The following is a 14,421-nucleotide window of genomic DNA, read 5'->3' as shown; positions in this document are numbered from 1 at the left end:
CATAAGTACTATTTTCCTTAACTGCCTCTACTTTTCAATCTTAATTCCAAATTTCAGCTGGAATCCTGAAATTTAGAAAAAAAAGATTACTGTTTGAGTGTAGGATCGAGATATGGAGGTACATTTGGAATGTCGTAATTATGTGTACTAATTGGTACTAAATTTGGTACAATTTGGATTTGGGTGAATCGATAAAGCTCGAATCCTGAAATTTAGATTTAAGATTACTACTGGAGTTAAGGATTAGATTTGGAAATTCGTACTTAGATGTACCAAAGAGTTTTCGGAAATTCGTACTATAAGTGTACGAAAAGTACTGAAATATACTAAACGTGGTACCATTAGGTATTATGTAAATGGATAGCGCTATAAGCTTGCAATTTGGATTGATAATTAAGTTTGAGAACTAAGGTTTATACAAGAAGGTGTGTTCTGGTTTTAAACTCATGTGTACGAAAAGTACTAAATTTGGTACAATTTCGATTGTGGATGAACGAATAAAGCTGGAATCCTGAAACTGGGAATTAATATTACTGCTGGAGTGTAGGATTGAGATATGGATATAGTTTTTAAAATGCGTACTTATGTGTACTAAATGGTACTAAATTTCGTACAATTTGGATGAAGTAATAGAACTGGAATCCTGAAATTTTAAATTAAGATTTCTGTTGGAGTTTAGTATTAAAATGTGAAGGGAATTTGGAAAATCGTACTTATGTTTACGAAAAGTACTAAAAGGTACTAAATTTGGATTTGAGTGAACAAATTGAGCTGGAATCATGAAATTTAGAACTATGATTACTATTGTAGTGTAGAAAAGTCGTACTCATGTGTACTAAATGGTACTAAATTTAGCACAATTTGAATCTGCGTGAACGGATGGAGCTGGAATCCTGAAATTTAGAACAAAGATTACTGTTGGATAATTGTACCAAATGGCACTAACTTTGGTACAATTTGGACTTGGGTAAACGGATAAAGCCGGAATCCTGAAATTTAGAATTAAGATTGAAGATTATGATTTAAAAAATTTGTACTCATATGTAGTAAATGGTACTAAATTTGGTACAATTTGGATGTGAGTGAACGGATGGAGCTGGAATCCTGAAGTTGCAATTATGCGTACTAAATGGTAATAAAAATTTGGACTTGGGAGAACGAATAGAGCTGGGCGTGTTGGATTTGAGATATGGAGGTAGTTTTAGCAGGTGATACATATGAGTACTAAATGACACTAAATTTGGATTTGAGTGAACCAATAGACCTGTAATCCTGCAATTTAGAACTATGATTACTATTGAAGTGTAGTATTAAGATGAACGGTACTAAATTTGGTACACTTTGGATTTGATAAGTGAATATAAGAGCTTGAACACTGGATCTGGATTTAGAAATAAAGGTAATTTTGAATAATCATATTTATGTTGACGCGTTATATACGGTCTACATTCCCATGCACATTAAGTACAATTTTTTGTTAAAATTTTTTTTCTAACCTTTCATGCCACAAATTCCGAATTTCGGTTGGAAAATGTCCAGAAGATCTTCAAAATACTATAAATATTCAAAATATCTTTTCTAATGGATTGAAGTGGGCATTTTTTAAATTAAACTTTTATATCCTCTGAGTAATCAAGGTCCAAATTTAAAGAAAATTGGACGATATAGATTTGTTCATCTTTTAAAATACACTAAGTCGAGGGGTGCCGTTAAATGAGGATATACGAAAACGTGGGTTTTTATGGCCATTTTGAATGCCGAAAAATTTACTGACCTATTCGTGTTCTGGCGGAACTGCTAAAGCTAGAACCTTGAATTGTGAATGTGCGTTATTGTTGTTATGAAGGGGTGAGATAAAGTTTAGTGCTTGGAAATTCGTACTGGAAGGGAATGCTGTGTTAGTAAAGGGGTAAAACCAGGAGTCAAGTCTGAAATTTGCAATATGAGTCGCTGTTGGTATATGTCTGTGATATGAGGTCGTAGTTTTGGAAATTCGAAATAAAAAATATGATAGCTGTTTTGGGACTACAGTGTACAGTATTAAAAGGAATTAAAACGAAAAAATCTTGCTAATAAAAATAGGTCTTAGTACAACAGAATCTCCAGTGTTCACCATTTCCATATTATGCTTATATATATTTTGTTTATATATATTTTGTTCCCTTTCCGCATACGAAGTAGCGGGCATTTGCTAGTTGATTTTATATAATAAAAAGACACAAAAATACAATTTAGTTTTCCGGAAAATTTGTACGTGTGACTACGGACTAACTTTCTTACATCCTGAAAACCGAAAGCCGCTTAATTTCTATTCATTTCAATAGATTTTAGGTTAGGATTTTCTAGTCCGATAATTTCGACAGACAAAACTATTTATTAATATTGAATTTTTAAAAAATAATCGATACTATCGATAGTACCATCGATTTGTTGCTCTAATCAAAAAGGACCTAAACTCGTTTTTAGTCCACTTTGATCATAATCGAAAGATTGAAAAGTATAGTTTTCAGTTGAAGGTATAAATTGAAAGATCGAAAAGTCGACTTTAGACTTCCATTAAGCATCCCTAGGCTCAACAGACTTCAAATTGTCTGAAGCAGACTTCGTTCAAACCAATTTGGTACCCAAAACCATTATTTTCATCAGACTCTTTTTTGATTGTCAGCGTAAAGGCTGAGTATACCTCAGGTATCCGATTTAGCATTGCCAACCTTGCATTCAGACTTGCCGATTTATATGTTGGACACACATATCACAAGCTCCAAACACAGCTAGTCTGATCTGTCTGTTTATCTTATTTACCAAAATAAACTGTTCCAATGTCCCTTAATTTCATTCTTTCAAAATATTAAATTTAAATGGAAACCTATTTCTGCCAAAACCTAAATCCTTCGGCCCTTTCCTCTACTAAAATATGGAAAAACTGACCTTTTCCCTTAAGTTAGCATAATTTTCAATCTCTTTCAGTATTTAAATTGCCCATAACTTTTTAACATAAGAACTCTATTATTATTTAATCAAGCATATAACAAAATTTAAAGGACAAAATTGCATACCTTTCCCTGCGACTGGCAAAGCAAATTTGTTTGGCAATTTGCATTTAATAAAATCACAAAACAATTTCCCTTGAAATTAAATAAATTCCAAAACTAAATCTTCAAATTGGGTAATGTCACTAACATAGTAGTTGACATTTACAAATGTGTGGTTGAGTGCAGTTCATGACAGGCATAGAGAAGTACCACTCACATGGTGGGTTCTCAGCCCAAAAAAAGCAAAGCAATAAACTTCTAATCTTTGAGAGTATTTGGACATAAACAATTATTTCTAATCATTTTTCTTTTTTTGGAAAAAAAATAATAGAAAATCATAACAGCTAATAGAGAATAAATTTATTATCACAAATATGGTGTATAGGAATTATGCCTTGCCTGACAAAATGTTTGATAAGCAAACAGTTTGCCGCTCTAATAATAAACCAGCAGAATTTTGTTTCTTTCTTGATTTTAGTTCGTTATCATTTGGTGGATTTAGAAATTTTGTGGGTTATCAGGTTTCGTTCGTTTTGGGGGAGAGAATATATGCATATCATGTTGCTGTCAGCATATGGAGAACCCTTGTTTTCGCACCCAGGGTGTTTTTGGTATCAGACTTTAAATAATGACAACACAATAAAATTTATTTCGTTATGTTAAGAAAAAACATATCTTCATAAATTTTAAATTAGAGTTTTTCAATGTTGATAATTCGGTTTTCTGGTGATAACAATTCTCAGTAAAGAGTAGGGAGGGAGTTTTATGATTGAATTTGTTAAATAATTGTATGTCAGATGAATGCATAGTTTTGAACTTTAACGCGGCATTGATATGTAAAAGAGAAAGTCAAAGTTTTTGACATTTTTTCAGCCATCTAGCCTGAGAAATTAAGATAGGTGGAAGCAAAAAAACATATTTTGAAAACTCCTTTCACCATCCTACACTTCAGCAGATTGTAGAAAAACATTCAGAGTAGATGTGTAAGTAAAATGTACTCTGCTTTATAGTAAGGATATTATGACAAGGATTTTTAAGCCCTCCATCTTAGGGACCTTTGATGTGTTTGGAAAAAACCCCAGTCTATTCACATTGTAGTCAACGTTTTTCCTCTTTCAGCAACGTTTTTCCCTACCCAAAAAAATTGTTGACCATCATCATCGAAATAATAAAAGCAAGCCTCTTTAATTTGTGGCCAACAAAAGAGTTGAGTTCTCATTTTTGTCGCCGCTGTAGTCGCTGTTGTTGTTGTTTACTATTGAGAACCAAAAGATTCTTATCAATGATTTTTGCAGCTAATTTACGACAATGTTTATAGCAAACGTGTTAAAACGTTGTTGTTACAAACTAGGAACAATACCGCAAGAGTTGGATGTGAAACACATTATAATGGGGACATGTTGCTGTGGATGGCCCATCTTTTTTACACGTTAAACACACGCATACCCCTTTCGAAAAGGGACATAAATTAAAATAAGCCAATAAATAGGCATAACAATGCATTTTGTTTTTATCCCAAAGGGCCGGTCATGTTGCAGGCAGAACGAATGAATAGTAAGTAGGGACTGCGAGAAGAGAGAGAAAGTATTGTTCAAACTTACCTAGAATCGAATTTTTTGCCATCAGTCAATGTGCCGGTATAGTGCATGGTGAGCTGTAATGAAAAGAAGGGGGAAATATGATGAGAATTTGTAGGATGATGGATGAACATGGAGAAGTTATAATCAAAGTAAAGGTTCAAAACTAAAATTGAAACTTTTAAATTGTGGATTAAACAAATTTTGACCTAGGCACACGTAATCGAAAGCAAAAGTCGGCTTTTAAGGCTTCGGCTTTCTTGCTTAAGTCATTTCTGGCAAAATAATAAAGAACAGCTGAACCAAATTCGATCTAGGTTGTCCTTTCCCTTTTAGTCTTCTACCAGAAATAAAGTAAGCAAGAAAGCCAGCCGCTTAAGCCGATACACACATTCAAAAAATAAAATATTAAAGAACAATGTTGCCCTTTTAATTTCTTTTTCAGAAATTACGCCCAACTTTACTGAAACGTTGGATGTGTTTTCGGCTTTATGTACATGGCATTTTAGAGTTTTCCATTTTTGAATTCAGCTATAAAGTCGATTGGGTGACGTAGGGGATGGAATATACCAGGCAACGGTCCTGACCGGCTTTAACATGGCAAAGCCTAGGATTTATCTTGGTCCCTCTTTCATCTCAAGTGGACACTGACCTCCCCGTGGTGTCACCTGGGGAACTGCCTTTAACGCCCGTTAAAGGTAGTGAGCTAACATGTGCCGCGCGTTCACCCATAAGAACGTTAAAAACTTGGGTTTGGGCGTCGGGTTAGTAACCCTACCCTAGAAAAACAGCCTACTATGGAAAAACTCCCCTCAAAATCCCTCAAAATTTGACGACCCCCGCAAACGTTTTAAGGACCATGATCTGGGAATCTGCACCTGGAATGTTCGCACTCTTTACAGAGAAGGTGCAGTTTACGCATTGGCAGATGTACTGGAAATGTACAAGGCCGAGAATACTGTCATACAGGAAATACGAAGGAATGGGAAAGGCGTCACAACAACACCTAAAGGTGACGCACTGTATTATAGCTGCCATGACACAAAGCATGCGTTTGGTTGCGGATTTGTAGTTGGTCGGAGGTTAAAACATCTGGTCTCCAGCTTCACCCCAGTGAATGAAAGACTCGCTGCAATTCGATTAAAAGCAAAATTCTTCAACATCAGCTTTATTTGCGCTCATGCTCCCACTGAACAAGGACGAACAGACCAAACATATTTTTTACGAGCGCTTAGAAGAAACTTATGACCGTTGCCCTGCCCATGAAAGGAGAATATCTTTGGTTCAACAGTCGGGAAATTCAGTCTCCACAGTGAAACATCTGACAATGGTATGAGACTGATAGACTTTGCAGCTGCAAGAAACATGGTAGTTAGCAGTACCAGATTTAATCATCTCGATATTCATAAGGGCACCTGCCTGTCTCCAGATCAGAAAACAAGAAATCAAATTGATCATGTTGTGATAGATGGAAGACATTCATCGAGCGTGTTGGATGTACGATCGTTCCGAGGTGCAAACATAGACTCGGACCACTACCTCGTTGCAGCAAAGGTGCGTACCAGATTAACAAAGTGTGCAAACAAAGTGCGAACAGACACAACACGGAAGTTGGACATCGGTAAGCTGCAATCACAACAGATAGCCACAGCATATTCCACTCAACTGGACCAACTGCTTAATCAAAGCACTCCTCATCCCTATAATATATCAGCGCAATGGCAAAACATTGCCCACTCCATGCAAACAGCCGCAAAATCAGTACTTGGATACCAGAGACTTCCACCAAGGAATCCATGGTATGACCAGGAGTGTCATGCTGCTACCGAAGAGAAAAATGCGGCATATAGGGCTACTTTACAATCAGTAGCAACGCGTAGCGCACTAGAGAGATATAGGGAGAAATGGAGAGGGGAGAAACGTCTTTTCCGCAGGAAAAAGAGAGAGATGGAAAAGCGGGAGTGTGAACAAAGCGAGATGTACAGGAGACAGAATGAAGTCCGAAAATTCTACCAAAGAGTGAAGCATCAAACTGATGGCTTTGGTACAGGCACATTCTCCTGTAGAGACCAGCAAGGTAATTTGGTAACCGATACAGATAGTGTACTCAGGATATGGAAAGAACATTTTTCAAAACTGTTGGTATCCAATAGCACCGAAGACGACGAAGATACCACAGTCCCAACCCCAGAAGATGGTATTGAATATATACCGCCCAGCCAAGATGAGGTAAAGACAGCAATAAATCGGCTGAAGAATAATAAGGCAGCAGGAGCCGATGGCTTACCAGCCGAGCTGTTCAAATCCGGAGGCGACACGCTGATAAGGTGTATTTATCAGCTAGTTAGCACCATCTGGCAGGAAGAACGAGTACCCGACGATTGGAACCTGAGTATCATGTGCCCCGTCCACAAGAAGGGAGATAAGACTGTATGCTCTAACTATAGGGGCATAAGTCTACTCCCTATTGCCTACAAGATCGTGTCAGGTATATTGTGCGAACGACTAAAGCCAGTGATCAACGAGATAATTGGACCATACCAATGCGGCTTTAGACCTGGCAAGTCCACCATTGACCAGATATTTACCCTGCGGCAAATCCTGGAGAAGACCCAAGAGATGCAGATCGACACCTACCACGTTTTTGTCGATTATAAAGCAGCCTTCGACAGCCCGCTGCGTTCAAAGGTATTCCAAGACATGTCTGAATTTGGTATCCCCTCAAAGCTCATCCGTCTTTGCAAAATGACTTTAACTGACACGAGGTCCTCAGTTAAAATAGGAAAGAACCTTTCCGAAGAGTTTGGTACCAAAAGAGGTTTCAGACAAGGAGACAGCCTTTCGTGTGATCTCTTTAACATCCAGCTGGAAAAGGTTATACGAGAGGCAAACGTCAAAAGAAGTGGCACAATCTACACCAATAGTCACATGTTACTTGCTTATGCTGATGATATAGACATCATAGGCCGATCAGTAAAAGAAGTAACTGATACCTTTATGAAGGTCGAAGGAGAATCTGCTAAAGTGGGTCTGGCGGTAAACGGTGAGAAGACCAAGTTGATGGTGTCGACGCGCAATGCGTCCATTGAGCTCGGACCGACTGTGGAAGTTGGTTCCTATAATATTGAGGTAATAAAAGACTTCGTCTACCTCGGCACCTCCGTAAACACAACAAAGGACATCAGTTGTGAAATAAAAAGAAAAATTGTATTGGTCAACAGATGCTACTTTGGTTTAAGTAAGCAGTTTAAAAACAAAGCCACATCTCGTCAAACAAAAATAACGCTCTACAAAACACTGATACTACCCGTGCTGATGTATGGCTCCGAAGCCTGGGTACTTGCGCAAGCAGACATGGCAGTGCTTGGTGTGTTTGAGAGAAAAATTCTTCGAAAGATGTACGGACCAATCTTCGTTGACGGTGAATATCGACGTCGCATGAACCACGAGTTGTATCTGCTATACAACGACATCAATATTGTTAAACGTATCGAGATGCAGCCAACGCAATCGTTGGCTTGGCCATATCATAAGAATGAGCGATGATGAACCCGCTAAAAAGGCGTATAAACACGGACCGCTTGGCGGTGCACGCAGAATTGGCAGGTCAAGGAATATATGGCGCAAACAAGTGGATGATGAGATGAAAAGGCGCGGTATTCCAGAGTGCGAAGCAACAAATAGAGAGAAATGGAGATCTTTTCTTTGTTCGGCCTATGGAACATATATTCTGTAATGGGCCAGCTAAGTAAGTAAGTAAGCTTCATTATCCCACCAAAATGGCTGAAATTTGGTATCATCATCGTTGGGTGTATAAAACTTTCCACTTGAAATTTGCCGGTATAGATCCACGCCTTCATATAGCCCCCATAGAACGGTATATCTCGATTTTCGGTTTTTTGAAGGTCGTGGCCATAATAATTCACCAAAATGGCTGAAATTTGGTGCTTAGACTTCATTGGTGGTATAGAAATTTCCCACAGAAATTTGTCGGTATAGGTCCACGTTGTTGGGGGGTATAAAACTTTCCTCCAGAAATCCTCCATAGAGCGGTACCTCTCGAATGTGGTTATTGTGAAAATTAGCCACATTTTTTACCGAAATTGCCGTAATTTGGAATTTTGTCTTCTTCATACACGAAGGGAAATTGTTCCATTTTACTTCAATACAAATCGTGGTGGAGGGTATAACAAGTTCGGCCCGGCCGAACTTAACGCCGGTCACATGTCACGGTCACCGGTCACATGTGTGGATTCGAATCACCGGCTTTTCTTTTTCACATGCAAAAAATCTTCGGCATTAAGCTCCACTCCAACGAGAAAATTAAATAAATTTGTATTAAAACAAGTAAAAAAATATCGGTCGTCTTGTCAATGAAAAACATATTATCGCAGTAAACAGGAACACTAGGAGTACCTTCGGTAAAAATTTCCAAAGGATCCTTGAACACTTAAACAAAAATGTTGAACATTTGTGTGGGTAGTACCCCAAAATGAGAGGACCGACCCACTTTTCAACTTAAACTAAGCCGAAGAAATATTACGATTCGATTCGTGCTCACCAGCCACTACACTAGTTGGAAGTACGAACTTGCCACTCAAAAAACGTGTAGCATCGTAGTAGGGGCGTTGAGTACAACCTGTTGCAAACAAATCAAAACGATTCGAGAGGAGGTCATAAACTGCACTTCCCAAAATTTTGTTTGGGAGGAACCCGAAGCCGTTGGCATATATAGTCCATATTATAATCTGAACTATGTATCGTAAAAATAGTGCATATAGTATGTTTATAGTGCTGAGGGTATAATAATAATAGGCAAACATTTCCAAAAATATTTGTATTTTGACTTCTGTGGGAGTACAGGTATGTATTTTGTTATAGCCCTCATATAACGATACCTCCCAAGTCCACGTTCTCAACTGATATTGTCAGGGTGGTGAAAAATTCCAAATGGAGGTAATGGTATTAGTCCATAACAGCTTTGAATTTTCACGCCATTTTTCGAAACGATGGGGTGTTTTAAAATCGTTTTAACGCTATAAATTTATTATCCATAGCTTTGTTCCCGTTCTTTTTAAAAGTAAAACTCGTAAAAGAGAAAACTGTAAAAAAAATTGTTCTCACACAAAAATTTTTTTGAAATAGTTTGGAACTGAAAAATGGAAAAAACGTCAAAAAAACTGGAACAAATGTCAAAGTCGGCCAACCAGCCAATCAGAAGGCGGCAACCATGTTATAATTTTTTACACGCTCAAATTTGTCGTGTAAAAAGTTTTTAAAGAGAGCGTCATTCAGCTCTTCAGTTCTGGAACAAAGCTCATATTTGTCTCGGGAATGATGCAAAAATACCGCCAGTGGGTGCTCTCTAAAATATAAGCAGGATTATAATCTTTAGTGTAAACCGCCAAAATGCACAAAAATTCATTGCGGGGGCCTACTAAACCAAATATGACTTTTTTAGGAAGCGAAATGTGAATGGATAATGGGACGGGACCTGCGTCCCCTAGTGTGTACCATGTTTAGACTGTGTTGATAGGGTCTGTCAGTGAAATAATCAGGCAGACGGTTTATGCTACCTACCCCATGAAAGCCTAAAATTGTACGCTCACAGTCGTGGGTTGTGGCTGGGGCAAAGCCGATTGCTTGTTCTATTTTTTATTCGTTTTTAACTAAATTTTTATCAACACTTACCGTATCACCAACTTTGGACTTTTGTTCACAAACTTCGGGTACGCTGACGACATCAACTTTAAGATCCTCGCTGCGTACAGCAGCCACTAAAAGGCACGAGACAATAAGTACGGATTTGAACATGGCTGTAATGAAATAAAGAAGAAAAAGAAACGGATAAAACATGATAAAAATATTCAAAATTCAAATTTTGTCTTGGTTTCATAACAACAATAATGATTTTTGGCAAACAATCATAACCACGTCTACGTCTGGACCGACAGAGCAAGGTTAACTAAAGAAACAACTTCTTCGGAGAAAAAAATGTTTGTAAAACCAAACCGGCATAAGGGGGTAGTGGTAAATGCCACATAATGTTGCATCATAACCATGAAAATTCATGAAAACAAACAAATCTTTGCCGCAGATTTCATCAACAGCAGAGAGGACGCGACCAGCTTAAATGCATCCGCAACGCAGTTCAACGCAATATACAACACAGAGAAAAAAATGAAAATCCAAGCAACACCATCACTCATCTGTATGCCAAACACAATGGTCAAATCGCATAAACTTGGCTGGCTGGCTCAGCCATATCTCTTCCTCTCTCACTATCTTATTGTATGAAGTTCAGTTGGATGGTTGGTTTTTGCATTAAAGCCATTTATTGTAAACCACGTTGCTGTTGTTGCCATTGTCCATTTGTCCGCATTATAATTGTTATGCAATTGCGTTTTTTTGGCCAATATGTTGGTTGTTCCACGTCTCTCCTCAAAAACAAGACTTAAACGGCACAAATAAATGTGTTTAGCGTAATCAAATTGTGGTGAGAGGTGAGCTGAGGATGCCACCCTTGCACCTTTAAATTTATTGATTTCACTTTTAAACGTGTTTATGTGACGATAGCGATGACGATGATTTTGTGCTTATTTTTATCTTTTGCAAAAAAATACACTAAAAACATAAAGAAATTACATAAACAATTTGGCGATCATGTAATAGGCACAGTGGGACATGCGGATATGTCACAGATGTTCAAAATGAATTGATGGGAAAATACATACACAAGTATGTTAAAAATTAATGGTCTGTTCCAGAATTGCAAGAGTCTATTTTTACTACTTTTTTTGGTAACATAAAGGAAACATTGTTATCATAGTAAAATTTTGTAGATTCTCGCAGGTTCTCGAACTGAGTATACTTTTAATGAAACCATTGGTTTGCAAGAATGTACTAAACTAATTATTTGGTCTACTATTACTATTTTTCCATAACACAAAGGAAAAAATTTTAGCGTAGTAAAAATAGTAGCTTCTTGCAGGTTTGGAATAGACCAATTACTTTTTTTTCGATAACGTAAAGGAAACAAGTAAAAGAGTATCACTCAGCTTTGCCGACCGAGATATACCCTCAGCCTGTGTGAATTTAAATACTTTTTTCCCAAAAAAACTTATGTATTTAGGGGTAGTTTACACTATATGTAAATGTCATATGACATGAAATTTTCCATAGTAATATTGGAGATTTTCCTTACGTCATTTACTCTGTGCGTCCACACCAGCAAAAATGTAAAAAACTACGTCTCCACATTGCCTCCGTGGGTAAATATGGAATGTTTTTATTTCGTGTCATATGACATTGATAGATAGTGTAAACTACCTCTTAGGGGGTTTTTCAATATGTTGGGCGTATGCAACGACAAAAGTATGGATAGGATTAAAGCTCAAAAATTTGCGGGGATATCGATAGATAGGGTTTTTTTATCACACTAGCCTACGAAAAAGATAATATCGCTGTAAACAGGGCCACTAGGAAACAATTCGGTAAATATGTCCAAAAGATCCTCGAACCACACAAAAATGTTGAACATTTGTGTGGGTGGTACCACAAGGATTTTACAGATATGGCTCAAATTTGAACATAAACTAAGTTTCGATAATATGTAGATATCCAAACTTTGGACCAAATCAGTTGCCACGTCTATGAGAAATCGCGCGTACCATTTTAGCGAATATTTTAGAACTTTTGTGGGGGAGGTACCGGAAAGAGAGGACCTATAAGCACCACCTTCGGATTTCATCTAATATTCGAAGAAATATTACAATATCCAAAGTGTGGACGAGCGCAGTATTCGGTTCGAGCCCTCCAGCCACTACATATTGTTTTTTACAACTTTCGGGCTGTTTTCTCAAGTGAATTTATCCAAAATTTTTTGTGGAAGGTACCGAAATAGTGGACAAATATAGTCCATATTCGAATCTGATCTATATCTTGTAGATATTTCAGGATGTGTAAAGTATGGACCAAAGCGGTCACTCCCATCAAGAGTTATCGTGCGGACAATTTTTCCGAACCTTTGTGAACTTTTGGGGGGGGGGGAGGTACCTGCAGGAGTGGACCGATATGGCTTATCTTCGAACTTAAACTAAGTTTGCACAAAATATTACGAAGACCTAATTGTGTACCGAATCGGCAGATCCGTTCTAGAGTTATCTTGCGCTCCAACAACTACATACGGTGTCACAGGGCTTTTTTTTGTACCTTTCAGACTATTTTCTCAGGAAGTATGGACTTGCCCCTAATGACATTTATACCGTTATAGGGGGGACAGTGAATACAATTTCAGGGGGGCAGTGAATACGTACTATAACTCTTGAAGGGAGTAACCGATTTGGTCCATTTTGCAAGTCGTGAAATGTCTACCAGACTTAGATGTGAGTCCAATATGGACTCAGTCGGTCCACTCCTTCTGGTACCTCACATAAAAAATTTCGGATAAGTTCAGTTTAGAACCTGCTCTCGAATGGCTTTGATTTTTGTTTTAGCAACTTGTATTCACCGCCCCCTACATGATGGTAAAAGTTTCATCAGGGGCAAGTCCATACTTCCTGAGAAAATAGCTTGAAATTTTGCAAAAAAAAAAAACCCTATAACACCGTGTGAGTTGATTGGCGTAAGATAACTCTCGAACGGATCTGCCGATTCGGTCCAAAATTTGGCCTTAGTAATATTTTGTCCAAACATAGTTTAAGTTCGAAGATAAGCCGTATCGGTCTACTCCTTCAGGTAACTCCCCCACAAAAGTTTAAAAATGTTCGGAAAAATTGTTCGTACGGCAACTCTTGAAGGGAGTGAACGAACTGGTCCATACTTCACACATCTTAATATATCTACGAGATATAGATCAGGTTAAAATATGAACTATATTTGTCCACTCATCCGGTACCTCCCACACTAAATTTGGGATAAGTTCACTTTAAGAACTGCAATCGAATCACTTTGATTTTTGTTGAAGCAACTTGCGTTCGCTGCCTCAATTACGATGGTAAAAGTTTTTTCATGGACAAGTAGATACTTCTTGAGCAAACAGCCCGAAGGGTGTTAAAACCCCTATGGCACCATATGTAGTGGCTGGAGACACACTTCCTTAATGGTTAATCCATTCCTTTAATTATCTCCTTCGCAAAACGTTTGATCTTTAATCCTAATCAACATTTTTGTCGGTTCATATGCCTAAAATTTTTAAAATCACCTAAATACACAAGTGACTGATACTTTTTTACTTGTTCAATTATCTGTTGATGGTCAGTTGTTCAATGTTTGTTTTGATTTCATCATTTCTTATTTTATTAATTTACATAAATAAAGACATTTGTTTTGATCAAAACAAATACTTAAACGTCAAAAACAATCAAAACATACAACATATGATTCATGCGTTTTGATTGGTTAAATAAATTTGCCGCGAAGTTCATATGCCAAGGCAAAATGTTTTGTTTTTCGCTTTGTTTGCAAATTTTGATATTTAAATTACAAAAAAGTGGCTTTGTTATAGCAATTCGCCGATGCGCCTACCTTGTTAACTTTGCCATGGCGATTTCAATAATAACTTTGAAGGAGTTAAAATGAAGTCATGATTCTAATAAGGTGTCATATACCAATCTGCCAAAATCCTGAATAGAGGTATTGGATTAGAGATTCACCGGGTGTTGAGATTCCCTGTTAAAATAGTACCCAAGCCAATTTTAATATAACTGTTCAGTCTCAAAACTTTCAGTGCTATTCCTTGTAAAGCTTGGTTTAGACTATACACTTATACAATTATTAAGTGCATTATCTCGATTTTTTTTACATATATTGTA

General features: G+C 37.4%; 1 protein-coding gene across 2 annotated transcripts in view; it reads right to left on the bottom strand.

Annotated features, from left to right (window-relative positions):
- Window positions 1-14,421, bottom strand: part of Fkbp14 (peptidyl-prolyl cis-trans isomerase Fkb14) — a 61,491-nt gene that overhangs the window by 39,226 nt on the left and 7,844 nt on the right. For both annotated transcript variants that reach the window (XM_073956291.1, XM_073956290.1), the window contains exons 2-3: window positions 10,301-10,425; window positions 4,634-4,686 (exon numbers count right to left, since the gene is read on the bottom strand). In XM_073956291.1, the coding sequence (XP_073812392.1) occupies window positions 4,634-4,686; window positions 10,301-10,423 (176 nt within the window). In that variant the 5' untranslated portion in view covers window positions 10,424-10,425. The remainder of the gene's footprint in view (window positions 1-4,633; window positions 4,687-10,300; window positions 10,426-14,421) is intronic.

The sequence above is a fragment of the Musca autumnalis genome, unplaced genomic scaffold (assembly GCF_047663935.1).
Source record: "Musca autumnalis isolate F117 unplaced genomic scaffold, ASM4766393v1 scaffold_5, whole genome shotgun sequence".
Taxonomy (NCBI): Eukaryota; Metazoa; Arthropoda; class Insecta; order Diptera; family Muscidae; genus Musca; species Musca autumnalis.
Note: the sequence above shows the minus strand (reverse complement) of the source record. Positions and strands in the feature narration are given on the sequence as shown.